This window comes from Alligator sinensis, unplaced genomic scaffold (assembly GCF_000455745.1).
Source record: "Alligator sinensis unplaced genomic scaffold, ASM45574v1 scaffold295_1, whole genome shotgun sequence".
In the NCBI taxonomy this organism is placed as follows: domain Eukaryota; kingdom Metazoa; phylum Chordata; order Crocodylia; family Alligatoridae; genus Alligator; species Alligator sinensis.
Window position 1 is genome coordinate 8055 of NW_005842754.1, and position 20202 is coordinate 28256.

At 52.9% G+C, this 20202-nt stretch overlaps 1 protein-coding gene and 1 long non-coding RNA gene across 3 annotated transcripts in view; both read left to right on the forward strand.

Annotated features, from left to right (window-relative positions):
• The first annotated feature begins 230 nt into the window (after positions 1-230).
• Positions 231-14920, forward strand: LOC112552085. Its single transcript, XR_003096438.1, has 4 exons — positions 231-369; positions 1275-1382; positions 14437-14538; positions 14652-14920. It is a non-coding gene; the product is annotated as an uncharacterized LOC112552085 (long non-coding RNA).
• Positions 14921-18174: 3254 nt separating this feature from the next.
• PLA2G3 (phospholipase A2 group III) overlaps positions 18175-20202 on the forward strand; it is a 7046-nt gene continuing 5018 nt past the window's right edge. The window contains exons 1-3 of one of the 2 annotated variants that reach the window (XM_025216615.1): positions 18175-18287; positions 18405-18883; positions 19514-19646. In XM_025216615.1, coding sequence (XP_025072400.1) covers positions 18544-18883; positions 19514-19646 — 473 coding nt within the window. In that variant the 5' untranslated portion in view covers positions 18175-18287; positions 18405-18543. Of the gene's footprint in view, positions 18884-19513; positions 19647-20202 lie in introns of both variants that reach the window. The other variant, XM_006034609.2, reaches the window with a different exon arrangement.

Sequence of the window (20202 nt, forward strand, 5' to 3'; positions counted from 1 at the left end):
TGTTGTACAAATTTAGACCCCATGCCACTGTGTGGTCTGGCTTCTTAGTTGTAGGTAACATGTTGTAGATAGCAGAGTTATATTGTATCACAGAGCCTCACTAGAAGGCAGCAAAAGATGGAGAGAACTCAGCACACCTGTGCCACAGGTGTCTAGGACAGGATGGTGTGGCAGCTGGAAGGAAGGGACTAACAGATCATGTCATCTATTCACCTCTTATACAGGACTATATAGAAGGACTATCAGACCCCAGAGCCGAGTCACTGATGGAGCTGAAGTCTGTGAGATCAGAGGATGGAGCTAGTGTGACACTGCAGGAACAACCCAAGTGCAGAACACATGGAAAGCCCTCCTGCTTACTGTGAGAAGGTATTATCTCCACGGACCTTTTCCACCTGGGCCAGGGTAGAGACATCCCATCAAAGATGGGTTAGCAGGACCCTCCACTGTTTTCCCCTTCTTCCTACAAGAGGTAAAGCACCCCATATAGCTCCCTTTCACTCCAGCTGGGATAGCAATGGGCCCCACAGCTTCCCCCTGACCTACTGTGGACTATCAGTAGGCTCTCAGTTCCACATCCCCTCAACATAGGGTGCCCATAATATTTTTAAGGAAATCTGGGACACTGCCCACCCCCCAGGTCAGTGGGAGCTGCTGCAGAAAGAGGCAGAGGCAGGCAGGCAGGGGCATGGGATGCAGTGCGGCAGGAAGGCAGAGCAGTATGGTGTGTGCCTGGCCCAGTTCCTCCTGGCAGTGGGAGGTGGGTTGGGCTGGGCTGGGCACTACTGCAGTCAGCCCAACTTGCTTCCGTGCAAGCGGCAGTGCTGACTACTCTCCTGAATGTCTGGTGTAACGTGCCACTCTGCCTCTCCACTGAACTGTGTTCCATGCCCCTGCCCCACCTGCCTCTGCCCCTACTTCCGCAACTTTTCATCAACTGGCTGGGGCTGGCCTACAAAATCCAGGACTGTCTTGGCCAAACTGGTACATATAGTCACCCTACCTCAGCATGGAATAGGATACCCCCTCCAGTCTCACTACCCCCTCATGGGGGGATAACTGCACCCCACATCGCCCCCTCCCAGCCTTGGGGGTTGCAGAACTTGCACAGTTCTCCTCTGCCTGGTTACAGAAAGCCGCATCCCTGAGCTCCATTCTCCCCTGGCTGAGACACCATGTTCCCCAGAGCTCCCCTCCCTTGGCCTGCATATCAGTACCCCTCTTGCACTGGCTGGGATACCAGCACCTCCTCATAATTTCTTTCCCTCTGGCAGGAATTAGCACCACCCCACAGCTCCTAGCCTGATGCAAGATACTCGGGGAAAGCAGCTGCATCTCTGACAGGCCTGGAATAGCAGTTTCCTCTATAGTTCCTTTCACAGGTTAGCAGCAATCTTGTTTTTCAATGTGCTTTATCCCCTAAACTTCAATTTCATCTAAGACCCTGCCTCCTTTCCCAGCTCTATTTTGAGGGCCAATATCCTTCCTGACCTAGCAACTCACATAGTCCTTTTGAGGCTCATAGTTCAGACAGTGCCTCAGTAGATGGGAATAGGAGATTATGTTCTTCAGTCTACATCAGTTCCCAGCTGGCTGACTGTCAAGCATCCAAGGGGAAGGTATTGGGATTTTCAGTGAATTAAGCCTTACTCAAGGGCATGTCTGATGAGGCTACTTGCAGAGTTTGGGTTGGAGAGCACACCTGTCTCTAGCATATGAATCATTCTCACCTTGGACTGAGGCAGCTCCTCTAGAATTTGGATTTGCGCTCAGAAATATGTACATCAACAGGGCTGGCCTTCCAGATGACAGCAGGTTTGAAAGAGCAACCATTAAAGCTGAACTTCTGAGCTTCTGTTGCCTAAACAGACCCCAGGCCATGAGAGCACCAGGCCAGATGGGCAGAGCACACACAGTGGCAAGTGGCTAGCATGTTGTCTCAGCTTCCAGCAGGTGTACAGGGTGAGGTAGGCACTGGGAGTGGCTGGATATTGAGTCTGCAGGGAGCAGTGATAGTCATGTTTTAGCTGCTTCAGCCAACACCAGCTGCTTGCGGATCTAGTGACTGCACACTGCTGAGAGCAGGCAGAGACAGCTCCAGGGAGGGATCAGACCCAACAGGATGCCTCACACAAGTTTGATTATACAAGAGTTACGCCAGGCTGCTTGGAAGCAGTCCCTGCCCCCACCCTCACCCCGCCATGCAGGAGGCAACCCAGCCTGCAGCACTCGTGAGCACTGGGTCAGCACCCTCTGAGTGACACCTCTGCCCCTGACCCCTCCACAAGACAGCAGTGATCCTGCCTGCCCAGCACCCTGCACCCTCCCCCCAATCTCTTTGCATATCCAGGGCAATGACCATCTCCTCTTAAAGGAGTATTCCTCTAACATGAAAGCATGCAGTTACAACTGTGGGTTAAGAGGCTCAAAGGCCAGCTAACCAGTGAATGTCAGCTCGTATTGATAGGATGAGGTCCTCAGGCCAAGAAGTGTCAGATACTGTGCACCATAGGTCAAGGGGGCACAGGGCCAAAGAGGCATAGTCTTCTCCACAGTAAGCCTGGGGAGAGAATACAGCTGTATACCTTCCCCGTTCCAGGCCCAGCACTCACCACCATCTACCAAGAAAAGGTTAACAAACATTGCAGACTGGCTTAGATGATTTCTACACCCAAGGCTGAATGTTGCTGCCCAGGGAGGAAGCTAATGACTGTGCACTGCTAGGCCAGATGATCCAGGGTTTTCCCAGCTAGCTGCGTACAGAAGAGGGTTGAAGGCCAGTGCACAGCGTGTCCCATGTTACCCTGTGTTATCTCCGAGACAAACCCAAACTGGGGCTGGGTTTGGGGCCTGAAGTAGTCTAGAGTCCCTGACACACACATACTTGGCATCCAGTAGCAGCAAGCATCTGGGCATTGGGAGAGCAGTGCAACAGTAGCCATATTCACTGGTCTGAGTCATCCTTTTTTGCCAAAGCTGGTAATGGCAGCCTGGGGTTGGGGCAGTGTGAATAGTTTGGGGGTGTACCACCAAGAAAGAGGGTTTTTCAGGCAATAAAGCAAGGGTACTAGTGAACCAAAAAGGAGTGCAGCAAAGAGGATGGGTCTAGCAGGAACAGTGTGCCTCAGTGGGGAAGACATGGGGCTCAGACTCAGAACCCATGGAGCTAAATCCCAGGTGGTGGGGGCTGCTGGGAAGCCAAGTCTGGCCGCTGTGCCACCCCGCACCCCACCTTTTCTACCTTTGACCCATATTTCCAGTGGGGCTGAAACTTCTAAGCTGAACTCTCTATTGCTTTTATGCAGTGGTTATTAAAAATACAATCTTTGCTAGCCAAATGTCAGGACTTGCCTAGCCTTATAGATTCATAGATTCATAGATGTTAGGGTCGGAAGGGACCTCAATAGATCATCGAGTCCGACCCCCTGCATAAGCAGGAAAGAGCGCTGGGTCTAGATGACCCCATCTAGATACTCATCTAACCTCCTCTTGAAGACCCCCAGGGTAGAGGAGAGTACCACCTCCCTTGGGAGCCCGTTCCAGACCTTGGCCACTCTAACTGTGAAGAAGTTCTTCCTAATGTCCAGTCTAAATCTGCTCTCTGCTAGCTTGTGGCCATTATTTCTTGTAACCCCCGGGGGCGCCTTGGTGAATAAATACTCACCAATTCCCTTCTGTGCCCCCATAATGAACTTATAGGTCTTCTTTAATAAAAGAAAGAGACGGGGCCTGAAAAGGTCCAGTTTCTCTAGTCTCTCCTCGTAGGGCTTGGTCTGTAGGCCCTTATACACATACTGTAGCAACTCTACTTCTTTGCTTATCTAACCAGCTGGAGCACAGCCCCACAAACAATGCTGAACCAGAAACTAAGTGGAAGTGCCAAACACAGCAGTCACACACCTATGTATATGCCATTCCAGTATGAACACTGAAATAGGATTTAGCTCCTGGTCTCCAATCTCCACTTAGTACTGCTGAAAGTTTCAATGCCTCAGGTCCACCTCCTAGCCTTTCTTTGAAAGACATGGCTGCTCAGGGTGAGGACTGTATACCTGTGCTGTGCCTGACGCTCTAGGATAGGGATGGGCAATTGGGGTGGAGGGTCACGTATGGAGTTTTGGTAAGCTTTTGAGGGCTTGGGGGTTGGGTCGCTGACCCAGCCTCGGCCCCCTGTCACAGCTGTTTATACCACCTGGTGCAGTGGTGGGGAGGGGGCTTGGCCTACAGAGATGCCAGTTTATCCTATCTGGATTTGGGCCTGTCCACCCCACACCCACCACTGAGGGCACTGGATGGAGTGGGCAGGTGCGTGAAGTCTCCATGGAGACCAGCCCAGGACCCCCATGGGCAGGGCTTGCTCAGCCAGGTGGATGGGATGGGATGTGGCAGTGGGTGGGGAGCGGCATCCAGGAGCAGGAAAGGTAGGCAGGGCTGGGACTGTGGGGTGGTGATAGTACAGGACTGGGGCCCAGGCCGAGCCACAATCCACTCCCTACACATCCCTGCGATGGACCCTGGCCCCACATTGTCACTGCCCTGCGATTGTGGCTCCAGCCCAGCCCAGCCCATCCCGCTCCCAGATGCTACTTCCTGCCTGCGGCCCCATCCCATCCTCCCAGCCAAGTGCACCCTGCCTGCGGAGGTACCTGGCCAGTCTCCAGGGAGACCCCACCCACCTACTCCATCCAGGACTCCTGGCAGTGGACGTGGGGCAACACTGCAGGGCTGGGGTCCAATAGCGGTGGGCACACACCTGCTCCCAGGTGGTGGGGGCTGCTAGGAAGCCAACTCTGGCCTCTGTGCCACCCCCACCCCACCACCCAGCCCTGCAGACTACAGCTCCTGGCATGCCCAAGAGCTGCATGCAGGGACGGGATGGGCCACGCTAGGTAGCACCTATGTGCCCAGGTGCAGTGGGACCAGCCACAAATGCCACAGCCCAGGATATCCCCTGTGCCTGGACCAACTGGGGCTGAGGAACCCGCCATGGGCTGGATAAAATCATGCCATGGGCTAGATGCGGTCCCTGGGCTTATTTTGCCCGCCCCTTCCTAGTAGCATAACCAGTCATGGGCAGCAACTATGAGGGTACCCTTGTGCTTCCCTTCCCCTCACACACCCTGCAACTTGATCTACTATGGCTGACACACACACCACCCCTGCCCTGCTTGGAGCACTGAAGGAGTGTGCTATAGCTCTGCCCCTTTCCCTCAGAGAGGGACATGCCTAGGTGCAGGATCTTGGCAAGGCTAGTGCAGCCACACCCCCTTCGGCTGCGTGTGCAGTGATCTCAGAGTGCCCCAGCATGTCAGCACACCTCCTGCTGGAGCCTCACATCTGCTGTCAGCTTTCTAAGCTCAGCAGCTGATCGGTGCAGGTCCTGGGCAGAGTCTCTGCTTTCACACAGCTCTGGGGTCCAGGGGTGAGTGTGGCCTCTGTTCACCCTCTTCACTAAATTCAGCAGCAGGGGAGAGGGAGGGAGAAGTAGTTGCAGCACTCATCCCTTGGGCTCTGGAGCCACTTGAAAACAGGGGCTTTGCCAAAGCCTGCACCAAGCAGTTGGTGAGATGACATGCCAGTGTACTCACTGCACATGCCCTACACAATAGACCATGCTGCAGCATGATTACACCTGCCTGTATGTGTCCCTGCGTAGGGATAGGGTTGGTAGTGCAGACAAGGATTATGTTCTGACATGGTGGGGTCAGAGAAGCTGAGAAAAATTTGGCTGTGAAAGTCCATGCCTCACCCCAAAAGCTCCTCCCAAAGCCTTGAGCCTTTCACACTTTATGGGGCCTCCCAGAGCATGCTGTCCACAGTTAAGGGCACGTGGACTGAATTGCAGTGGCTCTGAAGGCCCAGCAGAGCTAAGATCTCCTCAGTACCTGCAGAACATTTTGATGCTTTCACCATAGAGAGGGGACAAAGGGAGGTACCTTCTGTGACCTGTGTTCTTCATCCTTATAGAGAGAAAAATTAGGCACCAGGGGCAGGTGGGAGCCATAGTTTAAGAGCCAAGGGAACGCTCCAGAGCAAAGGCAAGGAGTGGAGCTGGAGCAGGGTGTGTCGAGGTCCCATCCTGAAAGGGCAACCTTCCCTGGGGTGGAGTTTTCATGTAGGTACATGAAGGGTGAGCTTTCATATACCCATGAAACCAGGCATTGTAGCCTGGTGGGGGGCACTGGGCTAGAACTGAAAGGATTAAGTTACTGATCTGCTGCTGGATATTGGATAAATTATATCTCCTCAAATTTACCTTCCCTTCCTTTGTTGTGCCTATATATAGGCTAGAAGCTCTTTGGGGCTCTGTATATATGCAGCGCCCAGCACAATAGGGCTCTGACCTCAGTGCTATTCTAGCACAAATTTTGTCAATGAGCTCTTCCCAAGGAGTGGAAGAAGTTTTTTCCTGCCTCCTTATAAATAGAACAGGCCCATAAAATAAGAGCCAAAGCCATCCCCCTGTCTTGCTGGGGGTATATTTGTGGTGTAGACACCCCTACCCCAGCTCAAAGCAATATCACTCTAGATGCACAGCCTCTACACCAACAGATTGTGCCAATAGCTCCAAATGGCTGCAAAGCCTAAGGGTCAGAAAGCCTGGATGCTGCTACCTTGAGGAAGGCATCAGCGAGAGGCAGAGTGGGAGGGGGGAATCTTGTGGGAATTCTGGGTTAAGTGCACCCCTAGGCTGAGGAATCAACATTTATGCCTGATGGGTGAGACTTACGTGGTGCCTAGTCCTTCCTTCACACTCTGCGCTGGGGTGAATTTCCAAGTAACTGTACTTCAGATGTTCTCTACTTGCAGGGCCTCCCCGTAAGAGACTTCTTCTCATGGATTTAGTCTGTAAGGTGCATCTATGCCTTGTTTTCTGCCTGATTTAAGACTAAAATGGCTATCTATCTCTTTCTAAAAGGAAAGACCAGCCTTAGGCTGCATCTAGCAGGAATCAGGTATGTTAGTGCAGACCTGTGGAGAATTTCCCATTTCAGTTGCTCTACCCCCCCGCCCCCACCCTGCCGGAAACCTCCCCACTTGGAAGTTAAATGCAACCCCTTGAGATCAGCCCCCACGGGAACAGGCCCCTGAGCGAGATACTACACGGTCTCTGAATCAGATACACCCTTGCTCCCAGAAGATCAGATCCTAAACAGTCTTCTACCTTGAACCAGACACACATAACCCCCTTTTCCCACCACAGGTCAGCCCTCAGACCTGAGGAGAGCCTTTCCCAATATGCACTGTCTAGAGGAGTTCTCAGTCTGGAGCGTGTGGGGAAACAAAGGCATAAGTACAAAGGAGGTGAAGAGGTGCAATCATTTCCACCAGCACCTCTGCTCCCCTCTGACTAGAAAAGGAAAGGCTTATTCCTCTCTCCTCTCTGTCTAAAAGAGGGCTAAGAAAGCAGCAAAGCCTCTTCTGCTAGCGGGAGCCGTGAGCGGCCCAGAACCAGGAAGTGGTGGTGAGGTGAGGTGAGGTGAGGTGAGGTGAGGTGAGGAGCTCACCAAGGGCAAGAGCAACCCAGCGTGGCCAGTTCCTTGCTGTGTATCAGGCAGGTGAAGGTGTGTCTGCCAGCCCTTTATCAATCATGCCCTATCAGACCTTCCCACAATAGTGCACACAGCAGAGAAGACAACACAGGCAGGTGCAAATTCCACTCCCAGCTGTGATGTGACCACTGTACAAACATCCTGCCATCACCTGAGGTGTTGCAAAGGTCATCTGGCTGCCATGTCACCTGGCAGGGGTTCCCAAAGACAGAGATGATCTCGGTGCTGCCCCTTGCCCTGTAGTATGGCATATTCCTGCCCTGGACCCTGTCCCAGCCCCTGCAAAAAGCTTGGGCCAAGAACCTGCCAGCTCATTTACAAGCGCAGGCCCTTCACATTAGTCCTGGAAGAACACTGCATACCCCCATCTTTCTATGGGTCTGGAGGAACCTGCCTCTTCCAGGGACTTGGAAAAGAAAGGCCTGTGCCAGGCTTTGTTGTTGTCCATATGATAGTAGAGCCTGAAAGCCCAGTATAGATGATGGTCCTAGAGCAAGGGTGTGCAAAATGTGACCCACGGGCCATATCCAGCCCGCAGAGGGATTTTGTCCGGGCCACAGTGGGACCCTCAGTCCTGCCTGGCCCAGGTGCAGGGGGAAGCCCAGGCCATGGTGCATGCGGCTGGTCCCCCGCCCCGGGGGTGCAGCGGGTTGGGGCAGCATGGTGGCCAGATTCCATTTCCTGGCAGCTTCTGGCTACCACAGCCCCTGACCCAGGCCGTTTTCATGTAGGTACATGAAGGGTGAGCTTTCATATACCCATGAAACCAGGCATTGTAGCCTGGTGGGGGGCACTGGGCTAGAACTGAAAGGATTAAGTTACTGATCTGCTGCTGGATATTGGATAAATTATATCTCCTCAAATTTACCTTCCCTTCCTTTGTTGTGCCTATATATAGGCTAGAAGCTCTTTGGGGCTCTGTATATATGCAGCGCCCAGCACAATAGGGCTCTGACCTCAGTGCTATTCTAGCACAAATTTTGTCAATGAGCTCTTCCCAAGGAGTGGAAGAAGTTTTTTCCTGCCTCCTTATAAATAGAACAGGCCCATAAAATAAGAGCCAAAGCCATCCCCCTGTCTTGCTGGGGGTATATTTGTGGTGTAGACACCCCTACCCCAGCTCAAAGCAATATCACTCTAGATGCACAGCCTCTACACCAACAGATTGTGCCAATAGCTCCAAATGGCTGCAAAGCCTAAGGGTCAGAAAGCCTGGATGCTGCTACCTTGAGGAAGGCATCAGCGAGAGGCAGAGTGGGAGGGGGGAATCTTGTGGGAATTCTGGGTTAAGTGCACCCCTAGGCTGAGGAATCAACATTTATGCCTGATGGGTGAGACTTACGTGGTGCCTAGTCCTTCCTTCACACTCTGCGCTGGGGTGAATTTCCAAGTAACTGTACTTCAGATGTTCTCTACTTGCAGGGCCTCCCCGTAAGAGACTTCTTCTCATGGATTTAGTCTGTAAGGTGCATCTATGCCTTGTTTTCTGCCTGATTTAAGACTAAAATGGCTATCTATCTCTTTCTAAAAGGAAAGACCAGCCTTAGGCTGCATCTAGCAGGAATCAGGTATGTTAGTGCAGACCTGTGGAGAATTTCCCATTTCAGTTGCTCTACCCCCCCGCCCCCACCCTGCCGGAAACCTCCCCACTTGGAAGTTAAATGCAACCCCTTGAGATCAGCCCCCACGGGAACAGGCCCCTGAGCGAGATACTACACGGTCTCTGAATCAGATACACCCTTGCTCCCAGAAGATCAGATCCTAAACAGTCTTCTACCTTGAACCAGACACACATAACCCCCTTTTCCCACCACAGGTCAGCCCTCAGACCTGAGGAGAGCCTTTCCCAATATGCACTGTCTAGAGGAGTTCTCAGTCTGGAGCGTGTGGGGAAACAAAGGCATAAGTACAAAGGAGGTGAAGAGGTGCAATCATTTCCACCAGCACCTCTGCTCCCCTCTGACTAGAAAAGGAAAGGCTTATTCCTCTCTCCTCTCTGTCTAAAAGAGGGCTAAGAAAGCAGCAAAGCCTCTTCTGCTAGCGGGAGCCGTGAGCGGCCCAGAACCAGGAAGTGGTGGTGAGGTGAGGTGAGGTGAGGTGAGGTGAGGTGAGGAGCTCACCAAGGGCAAGAGCAACCCAGCGTGGCCAGTTCCTTGCTGTGTATCAGGCAGGTGAAGGTGTGTCTGCCAGCCCTTTATCAATCATGCCCTATCAGACCTTCCCACAATAGTGCACACAGCAGAGAAGACAACACAGGCAGGTGCAAATTCCACTCCCAGCTGTGATGTGACCACTGTACAAACATCCTGCCATCACCTGAGGTGTTGCAAAGGTCATCTGGCTGCCATGTCACCTGGCAGGGGTTCCCAAAGACAGAGATGATCTCGGTGCTGCCCCTTGCCCTGTAGTATGGCATATTCCTGCCCTGGACCCTGTCCCAGCCCCTGCAAAAAGCTTGGGCCAAGAACCTGCCAGCTCATTTACAAGCGCAGGCCCTTCACATTAGTCCTGGAAGAACACTGCATACCCCCATCTTTCTATGGGTCTGGAGGAACCTGCCTCTTCCAGGGACTTGGAAAAGAAAGGCCTGTGCCAGGCTTTGTTGTTGTCCATATGATAGTAGAGCCTGAAAGCCCAGTATAGATGATGGTCCTAGAGCAAGGGTGTGCAAAATGTGACCCACGGGCCATATCCAGCCCGCAGAGGGATTTTGTCCGGGCCACAGTGGGACCCTCAGTCCTGCCTGGCCCAGGTGCAGGGGGAAGCCCAGGCCATGGTGCATGCGGCTGGTCCCCCGCCCCGGGGGTGCAGCGGGTTGGGGCAGCATGGTGGCCAGATTCCATTTCCTGGCAGCTTCTGGCTACCACAGCCACTGACCCAGTCCTGCTGCCTGGGCACCTGGCCCATCCACCCCGCACCTACCACCAGGGGTGGGACCTGTGCGGACAGAGTGCTTGGTCAGGTGGCTGGGATGGAGCCGTACGCAGGCCAGCAGGGAGAGGCATTTAGGAGCAGCAGGGGCAGGCAGGGCCAGGGAGAACCAGGGATCTAGGGGTGGTGACAGTGCAGGGCTGGGGCCAGGGCAGAGCTGCGATCTGCTGTGTGCACACCCTTGCAACGGGCACTGGTTCTGTGGGCAGGGATGTGCAGAGAGTGGAGCATGTCTCTGCCCTGGCCCTGTGCTGTCACCGCCCCTGGACCCAATCCATCCCATCCACCCAGCTGTCTGTGTGCCCTGCCCATGCAGGTCCCAGGCAGTCTCCATGGAGACCTCGGGATTGCAGGGTGGTGACAGCGTGGGGCTGGGGCAGAGCTAGTTTTGCAGGCAGGGACATGTGAGGAGCAGACTGCAGCTCTACCCTGGCCCTGTGCTGTCTCTGCCCTATCATCTCAGGGTCTCCATGGAGACTGGTCGGGACCTGTGCAGTCAGGATGTGAAGCCGGGTGGATGGGCTGGGGCTGCAGGTGGGTGTGGAGCTGTGTCTGGGGCTGGGATCTTGGGGCAATGACAGTGCAGGGCAAGGCGCAAGGTCTCTACCTACACTCCGCTCCCTGCACAAACGCTGTCCATGGAACCAGCGCCCATTGCAGGGACGTGCAGGCAGCGTCTCTACCCTGGCCCTGGCCCCGGCCCCATGCTGTCACTGCCCATGACCCCATCCTGTGACCCCAGCTTCACTTGTTGGTCCTGCTCCCAAACGCTGCTCCCCACCTGCCTGCGGCCTCATCCCATATGGGGAGCTTTGGTAAGCTGTTGCACAGGGGAGAGGGTGCTGACCCAGCCTGCAACAGCTCAGCAAAACTCCCTATGTGCACCCCTGCTTTAGGGGGCACTGTACTCATCCATGTCCTGGGAGCAGACAGCCAGCCAGTCAATTTCCTACCCAATATGACTGCATATTTCCATACTGCAGGAATCAGCCTTGTCTGGCTGTACCTTTACTATCTGCTCCCTTATCAGCAGTGTTAGGAAATATTCCCAAGTGCCACATCACCAGCTCATTGAACACAGAGCAGCTGCCCCTGCACATGTCCAGGGACCCAGCCTGCAGAGCTCCTGTGGCTACTCAACACAAAGGCACTTGAACCACATCCTACCAACCACATCCTGACAAACTGAATCCTCCAGACAACACCACTACACTCCAAACACCCCACCACACGATGATATCCTTTAGACATCCCTGTCATGCACTATGGGCACCTATACATGTGCCTGCGACGTCTGCTCCAAGTCGTGCTAGTTAATTGAGTCTGCTGGACTGTGCTAATCAGCAAGCTCCAGCAGCCTCTGCATCATATGTATTCAGCATCCCTACATTTCAAAATGGAGGCGGGGGCGCTTTACCTAAAACTATTCAAACAAGCATGTGACACTCCCAGGAGCCAATCTTATTAAAGCGCTCCCCCTTCCCCCTTTCTGGAGCACGTGTAAAGATGCCCTGTGTGTGTAACACCATCACCTTCCAAACATCCTCCTCATACCACCATCTTAAACACCCCCACCACACAGTACCACACTACACACACCTTAAACACACACCAATCCTGTAACACTAGCACCTTCAAAAGGCCTGTCACAGATTAATCCTGTAAGTATAGCTAGGCATAGCAGAATTTGATTTCTATTTTTTTATCATTTCAACAGCTAAAATCTATGTTTTTTTTAAGCATTTATTTCAATTTTTATCAATTTATATTTTCAGGATTGTACAAAATTAGGGATGTGGAGGGCCAACAATTTAGTAATGACAATATACTGCTAAAACTTTATAAAAATAACATGTCAAAATATAAAAAGCAAATATCCATAAATCAATAACTCATACCTGCTTTAAATCATTCTGTTCTTTCATCACTGATGAGTCTGTCTAAGAAGGAACTGAGAGGTGCGTGGTCATGTGGGCAACCCCCTTGCACTTGCCAGGCCATAAGGAGTGCCAGCCACAATGAGTGGCATGGTGCTGAGGCTGAATGGGAAGCTGATGGTATTACAGGGCTATCTGTGAGTGCTCGGTGGTGGCTGGGAGCATGTTGTGTATTGAGGGTAAGTAAAGGCATGTTGTGTTGTTTGTTAAGGAATCCTTGTGGCTAGGTTTTCTGTTTGGGGCAATGTTCTTCTTTGTGAGGGTGTTGCTGTCTTGAGAATATAATCGGAAATTTCCTGTGAAGGTATTGTGGGTTTATATTGTGGGGAGGGCCAGGTGTGAGGGTTCTAGAGATGGTGTCTGTGATGGCATTGTAACAACTTGTTTGTCTCTTTGGGGTGGCGTTTGTGAGGCTGTTGTTACAGGGTTGGTGTGTGGCCAAGGGCTGTGAGCATCCTGGTGTTACAGGGCTAGTGTGCAGTAGGGCTGTGTGCAACTGTGCTATAGTTAGGCTTGGCATAATTTGAGGATAAACAGATTTCACCTCACACAAGAAAGATGGAACATATTTCCATCAGAAATAATCAAAATTTACAGAAAGAAGACTGTAACAAGGAACCCTTACCTGTGCAAGGGACAGTGTGAGGCTCCAGCCCCATGGCAGCAGTGTCCTGCTCAGGCTCAGCAGTGTCCTCTTCTGGTCCCTGGGCCCTGCCCCCCCGCCCCCATCTCTTTCGTGATGAGTGCTGAATCCAGTGCCCCAGCATTGCACTTGGTGGGGGGAAGGCTCTGTTGGGGTGTTGCCCCAGGACTGAGTGTTAAATCCAATCTCCCATGCAGTTCTGGTATGAGGAGATGATAAGCCTCACCCTCCCATATATACACCAGGGACAACACAACTGTGCACCAGAGGCCTAACTAACTATCCTACTGCACGTGCAACTGTACCCACGTGCTCCCCGCTTCTAGACCATTGTGGCTTCAACACCCCTGCTTCCAGGGCTCTCTTCCCCTCCCACCACCATACTGCCTCTTGCCCTTCAAGCTGTGGCTTCCATTCACTAATCTAGACATAGATTTGTCCCCAGAGGTGTGAGCAGGGTGTAGTCTGGGAAAAGCCAGGTTGGGACTACAGCCTCATTTCTATGGAGAAACCTTGGATCACTGATTGACTTCTGAAGTTGTGACTCATGCTTGATCTAATGTTTCAGTGCATAGTCCTGGCTAAAGAGGAATCCTCTCCTTGCTTGGTTTCACAGCTCTTGGGCAAGTACAGTGTCTGGTAAAGCAGGCAACTTCCCTAGAACTCAGGAACTTTTAGGAATTTTTACAAACCTCAGAATGAGAAATGCTGAGAACAAACCTCGTCACGGCCTCTTCATTGACTGGCGGAGGGGAGCATTCTGAACCCTGACAAAGCCCGGCTGGATTTATGCCTCATGGCTCTGGCACCAGCAGGCCTCTTTCCATGGCTCAGTACATTCACTGAGGTTCTCCAAATCAGCTGGAGCAGCACATAAAATGCAACTGGACTGTGGAGCACTGGTGGAACAATGCAGGGTGTCACCCCAGACTAGAGGTAAATTGTCAGTTTCAAAATGGCTCAGAATACAGTAGTGCTTCTGGGAGGACTGTTATAGTTCACCATAGAGTTTTATTTGCTAGTCATCCGAGTGCTGTCCACTCCAGCTGGGCTGCCCACCAGCTGTGTTCTGGGCAGAGTGCTGAGACATAGCCAAGTCAGCGCTGAGTGGGTTAGGGGAGGATAGATGTTAACATGGCTCCATGTTTCTGTGCAACCTTTTGGACAAAAGTTATTTGCATTTGTTTAGGTGCCCTCCCCTTCGTTCTTGGGCAAAAGTTCTTTGCATTTGTTTAGGTGCCCTCCCCTTCGTTGAGACGCCTGCAAAACATGTTTAGGCAACTGATGCCTTGCCATCAAACACTCTGCTTCATTGTTTGCTTATATGCTCCCATTCATCTGTCTGCCCAAATTTATTGTCTCTTGTTTTTAGATTATAAGTTTAGGACCAGCTAGCTCTGCAGAAGCTCACGATGTCAAGTACTAAGCATCATGTTTGACATTTGGCAGACCTGTCACACCCCACCTTAGACTGGTGAGATCCTCGTGCACATGGGCAGAAGGGATGATTTTGTAGTTACTCCTCATGGCCACCTGGAGACAGTGTGGTACCTATTCTATGATAACCCTTTTACTTCTCTCCTGCAGGATCCAGGAAGGAAGGAGCAGTTACAAGGAAGCAGCGTCAAACAGAGATGCTTTTGACTGTGAAGGGCAGAAGGTTAATGAAGCTAATAAAACCCATACTATCCCTAGAGGCTCAGGACCTCTAGGAGGACCCTGCTGCTGTAATCCATTGTGTGTAGCTGACTGCTGTGGGGTGCTACCTGAGCTTTGGCTTGCTGCGGAGACACTCTGGTGAGCCTCCAAGTGTTCAGCCATGGGTGCAGTGTCACAACAGTGACCCTTATGGGAATAAAGGCATTTATTATACAGAAAGGTTGCAAACAGACTGTTCTTGAGTCCCATGACTACCCAGACTCAGGACCCCAGATGAAAAGCACTACATAAATGCCAAGCATCCCTAGGACAGGTAAAGACTTTGAGCATCATAGGGACAGCCAGTGTTACAGCTGTGCATGACCTGTTGCCACCATGCTCTGATCCCTGAGCATGCTCCTTTATAATGTTATCCACAGCTGTTTTCTGCCTTCTTAACATTTGCCCTTTATCACCCAGTAAGACATTAGGCTCTCCATTAGTTCCTGCTCTAAACTGTGCTGTGATGATGCAGTGCACTGTTAAAAGGCACAGCATTCCAGAGGTGGCTGCATTTCAGTACCAGCAAAAGGCCAGTTTGCAAAATATGTTGAGAAGTTTTGAAGCAGCAAGATCATTAGAACTTGTCCAATAGGAAAGCAGTCTTGAATTCCACCCTTTCCACCCCCAGCCAAGCTCTCTGTGTCTGGAGGCTCTTACATCCACTGTGTTGCTGCTACAGCTCTGGGTAGAGGGGCCATTTGCAGGGCATCAAACTGGATGAACTGTTGTTACATGTGTATGTAAAGTGCAGGTACTGCAGTCCCCAGGGCAGAGTGGAATAGGAAACAGGCTCTCTGAGCAAGGGCCATCTCCCTAGATTCATAGATGTTAGGGTCGGAAGGGACCTCAGTAGGTCATCGAATCCGACCCCCTGCCACAGCAGGAAAGAGCACAGGGCTCAGACGACCTGAGCCAGGTGCTTGTCCAGTCTCCTCTTGAAGACCCCCAGAGTAGGGGAGAGCACCACCGCCCTTGGAAATCCACTCCAGATTCTGGCAACCCTGACTGTGAGAAGTTCTTTCTAATGTCCAACCTAAATCTGCTCTCCGTCACTTTGTGGCCATAGTTCCTAGTTACTCCAGGGGGGTGGGGCTAGTAAATAGAGCATCTCCTATTCCCTGCTGCCCTCCCCTGATGGATTTATAGGCAGTCACAAGATCACCAAAGCCCTGGAGCTTCCTGGCTGCTCCTGGTCTCTGTTCAGCACAGGACTGCCTACAGAGGAATAACCACGAAGCTCCATGCCCAGGGTAGCCCCACTGTGTGGCAAGATCAGCTGCTGTTCTATTTTTACTCTCCTATCTCAAAGGCAGTGCCCAGGGCTGATTGGCTGTACACATGGAGCCACATCTCCCCACTCATCCATCCCACAGCAAGGAGCAGAGGGCACTCCACCTGCATAAGCACAGCTAGGCGGCTCCAGGCAGGGGCTCCCTATCTCTGCACATGTCCTCCTATTTACCTAGCTCAGGGGTTGTCAACCGGAGGTGCGCGTACCCCTGGGGGTACTTTGAAAGGTCCCAGGGGGTATGCGGGAGGGGGCAGGGACAGAGTGCTGCCACCCCCTGGTGCTGCCTCACAGGAGCAGGCCAGGGCGGGGCGAGAGCAGGGCCGCACAGACTCTGCGCTGCTGCTGCTTCGCCACTCGCCACACCCCCGCTCCGCGTCTGGACACTCACCACCTCCACGCCAGGGGTACACTTATTAAAAAGGGGCCACCGGGAGTACACTTACTAATAAAAGGTTGAAAACCCCTGACCTAGCTCTTCTCCCTCTGCACTCCTGGGGGCTGGGTCCATGGACAGGATCCCTCCCCTCCGCCTGTGCTCCAGGATGGTGCCCCTGCTCCTGGGTTATTTCAGGGCAAACCGGCGTCATTACACTGACGTAGAGTCACAAACCAAGTCACTCTGCTCCTCCCCCGGTCTCCAAGTGCCCGAGGCCAGCAAAGCCTCTTTCATGCCCCCTGGCTGGAGAGTGGAGGTTTCTGAAAATGGGACAAAACTGTTCATTTGACCAAACAGACAGGACAAGCAAAGCATGGTGTGCCGTCATTCCTCAGAAACAGCCCCGGCGCTGGGACCAGGGCAGGTCGTTGCCTTGTTTTTGGTTTTTTTGAGGATTTTTTTTCATGTCCCAGGTCATATTAACCAGATTAGGTCCACATCTGTTTGATTCATCCAAGAACCGTATGTGACCCTACTACCAGCGAATATCCCCCACCCCCACCTGGGGCTTCAGATACTTCCAAATTCTTTGGCAGGCATCCTATGTGCAGGCCCAAGCCTGGAGGCTTGGAGTTCAAATGCCCCCCAGTTTCATAGTTTCATAGCTGGTAGGGTCGGAAGGGACCTGAGCAGATCATCAAGTCCGCCCCCCTGCCATGGCAGGAAAGAGAAACGACCCCCAGCAAGGTGTTCGTCTAACCTCCTCTTAAAGACCGCCAGGGTAGGAGCGAGCACCACTTCTCTTGGAAGTCGGTTCCAGATCCTAGCTGCCCTGATAGTTAAGTAGTGCCTCCTGATGTCTAGTCTGAATCTACCCTCTGCCAGCTTGTGACGTTATTTCTAGTCACTCCTGGGAGTGCTGGGGGGAACAGGGACTCCCCTAATGCCTGCTGGTCCCCACTGACTAGTTTGTAACAGGCCACCAGGTCCCCCCTCAGCCTTCTCTTGTGGAGGCTGAACAGGTTCAGGTCCCGTAGCCTCTCCTCATAGGGCCTGCCCTGCTGCCCCCCGATCACGTGACTGGCCCTCCTTTGGACCCTCTCAATGCTGTCCGCATCCCTCCTGAAGTGCGGCACCAAAACTGGATGCAGTACTCCAGCTGCAGCCTGACGAGTGTCGCAGAGAGGGGGAGGATCACCTCCTTGGACCTGTTTGAGATGCATCTGTGGATGCATGACAAGGTATGGTTGGCCTTCCTGACCGCGTCCCGCACTGTCAGTCCATGTCCTCGTAGGGCCTGCCCTTTCGCTTGTCCTCAGCTGTAGGAGCAAGCTAGGGAGGAGTCTCCCATTTCCATTAAGTCGGCGTGTAGCCGAGATCCTCCCACTGGAAGCTGGCCAGTGAGCTATGAGGCTCTTGTAGGGAAGCCTGTCTGCAAGTTGAAATGGGTGCACCCTGCACCACACAAAATCATTTGTAAGGCACCTCCCTGGTCAGGGTACTGCCCCCTGCCGTGGTATTTCCCCTGCCTTGTATCCCTGACAGAGGGAAATCTTTGGCAGCCGTTTCCCCAGCGTGCAGTCAGTCTGAGCACCCCGTGTGGCTGATGGCTGCAGGAAGCAAGCTAGCGGGAGGGAGTGGCCTGGAGCAGGTGCAGCCCAATCAGCTCCCAGCTACCCAGCCAGACCCTCCTTACACATCAGTGCACACTTAAGCTTCCTCCTAAAAACCCGACTGAGGGAGGGAGTTTCATTCAGTGCTGCTGAGCTCTGCCCCCTCCTCCCTTCCGGCTGCTGTTCCTGCCAGGGCTGTAGTCTAAGGCGGGAAGGAGGTCAGGGGGCTTTGCAGCTGGCTGGTAAGCTGGATGAGGCTGGGAGGGTGAGAGACTGGATCCGATGTGGCTGATGTACTGCTTCCTGTGGCTGTTCTTTAGGGTGCTGATTTTTTCTCTGGCTGCCCCATGTACCTGCAGCTCTCCAGGGTCCCTCAGCAGGACCAGCACCTTTTGCTATCAGGAGGTCTTTGGGAGCACAGGGGCTGCTGGCACCAGATATCTGAGTTTCCTTAGCCAGAGCTCTGAAGACTTAGTGCTCTTCCAGAGCACATGGGACATGAACAGGCACCTACTGGCATGCTCCATCCAGAAAGAGGCCTCAGTAACACACCTGTACCAGGACTTCTGTGCTCAGCATCTACAGAACAACTTTTCTGGCAGCTCTTGGAGCCCAGCACTTCAGCGGGACTTGGATGCCCTAGACAAACAGAGGAATGCTTGCACCAGGATTGAAACCGTGGGAGCAGGTGGACCCAGAATAAGGAGAGCACTCATGGAAAAGAGGGCAGAACCACCCCCAGAGAAGGTTAGGCACCGGAGGAGCCGGCGGGGCTGGACAATGCCAGGGACACTGTGGTGTGGAGCTGGGGACTCAGCAAAGAACTTCACTGAGTTAGGTAAGAATCTAAACCCCAGAAGTTTTTGATGCAGCTCCCAGTGCCCCCATCTCCCCTAGGACTGAGCCAGCAAAGCTGGATCCCAAGGCTCTGAGCAAGAGGAAGCTGGTGTTCCCAGGTTGAAAGCCTCTGAATTTGTCTTAATGGTGGCCCCAATTTATTCCCGCCCAGGGCTCTGTGGCCCCATTACATATTGGTGAACTTGGAGAAGGTCCAAGATATCTGAGAAACTGAAGGGCTTCGGAACAGGGCATCACCCTTTTCTGGAACTTCCAGGGCTCCCCGCCTTACTGTGTATGGTGTCATCAGGGTCACCAGCGTCCTTATTGCCATTGTCCTCATGCCAGGTGTTACTGATGTGTTATCAGTGTTGAAGTTTCAGGAACTGCAATGCCTACATATGAGAGTGGCAGATCTCACTGAAGTCCAGTTGGCCTACTGGGAGGCAAGCCCTGCACATTGCCCACAGGCAAGAGCAAAAAAGAGTCCACATTCCCTCCACTGCTCGCAGCTTCCAGCCATCACTCCTTTGGGGAAGCAACAAAGGCAGGGTGCTTCTGCAGGTGCCGCCCTGCTTTGTTACAGGAGTGCTATATCAGCCATTCTGACCTGCCCATCCCTTCCCTGAAGGAATCTTTCAGGGCCCAGACTTGTGCTGCCGAGAACATGACCAATGTGCAGAGCAGATCACTGCCCTGGAGTACAACTATGGCATCCGCAATTACCGTTTGCACACCATCTCCCACTGTGACTGTGATGCCAGGTGAGTAGGGCTGATCACAGGTGCAGCATGGCCCAGGGGCCTAGCTAGGAGTAGAGGAGTCTGGTTCTGTCAGCTCCACCACATCTCAAATCCCATAGTGTGCCAGGGTACCAGCAGTGTCACTTAGGCTCAGGAGATGCCCAGGGCTGGAATAGCAGGGCTATGGGCTGGGACTGAGGGGCATCAACAGGGCTGGGGTGGGTCAAGGGAAGCCTGAAAATGCCTGGGATCCCTCAGTGGCTCAGCCCTTCCTGCCACATGTGGCATTTCCAAAGGACAGGTGATTCCTACCCCTCTGTTGTGCCAGAGACAGAGACCAGCAGAAAGTCAATGGAAATGACTCAACAGTCCCTGCTCCCTTGAAGGCTGCTGCTGTCAAAGCAGGACTACCAGGCTCCACTTGTTCGTTATTCATCCCTTCTCCTCCAGCACTTAGGCCTGTGCTGCGAGGGTGCCGAAGTGCAGCAGTCCCTGCCAGGGAGATCTGCTAAGAAGCTTTATCCCTGAGCTGCAGGGTTTGTCACTGGAGGCCAGGATCAGGGTATGCTCATCAACT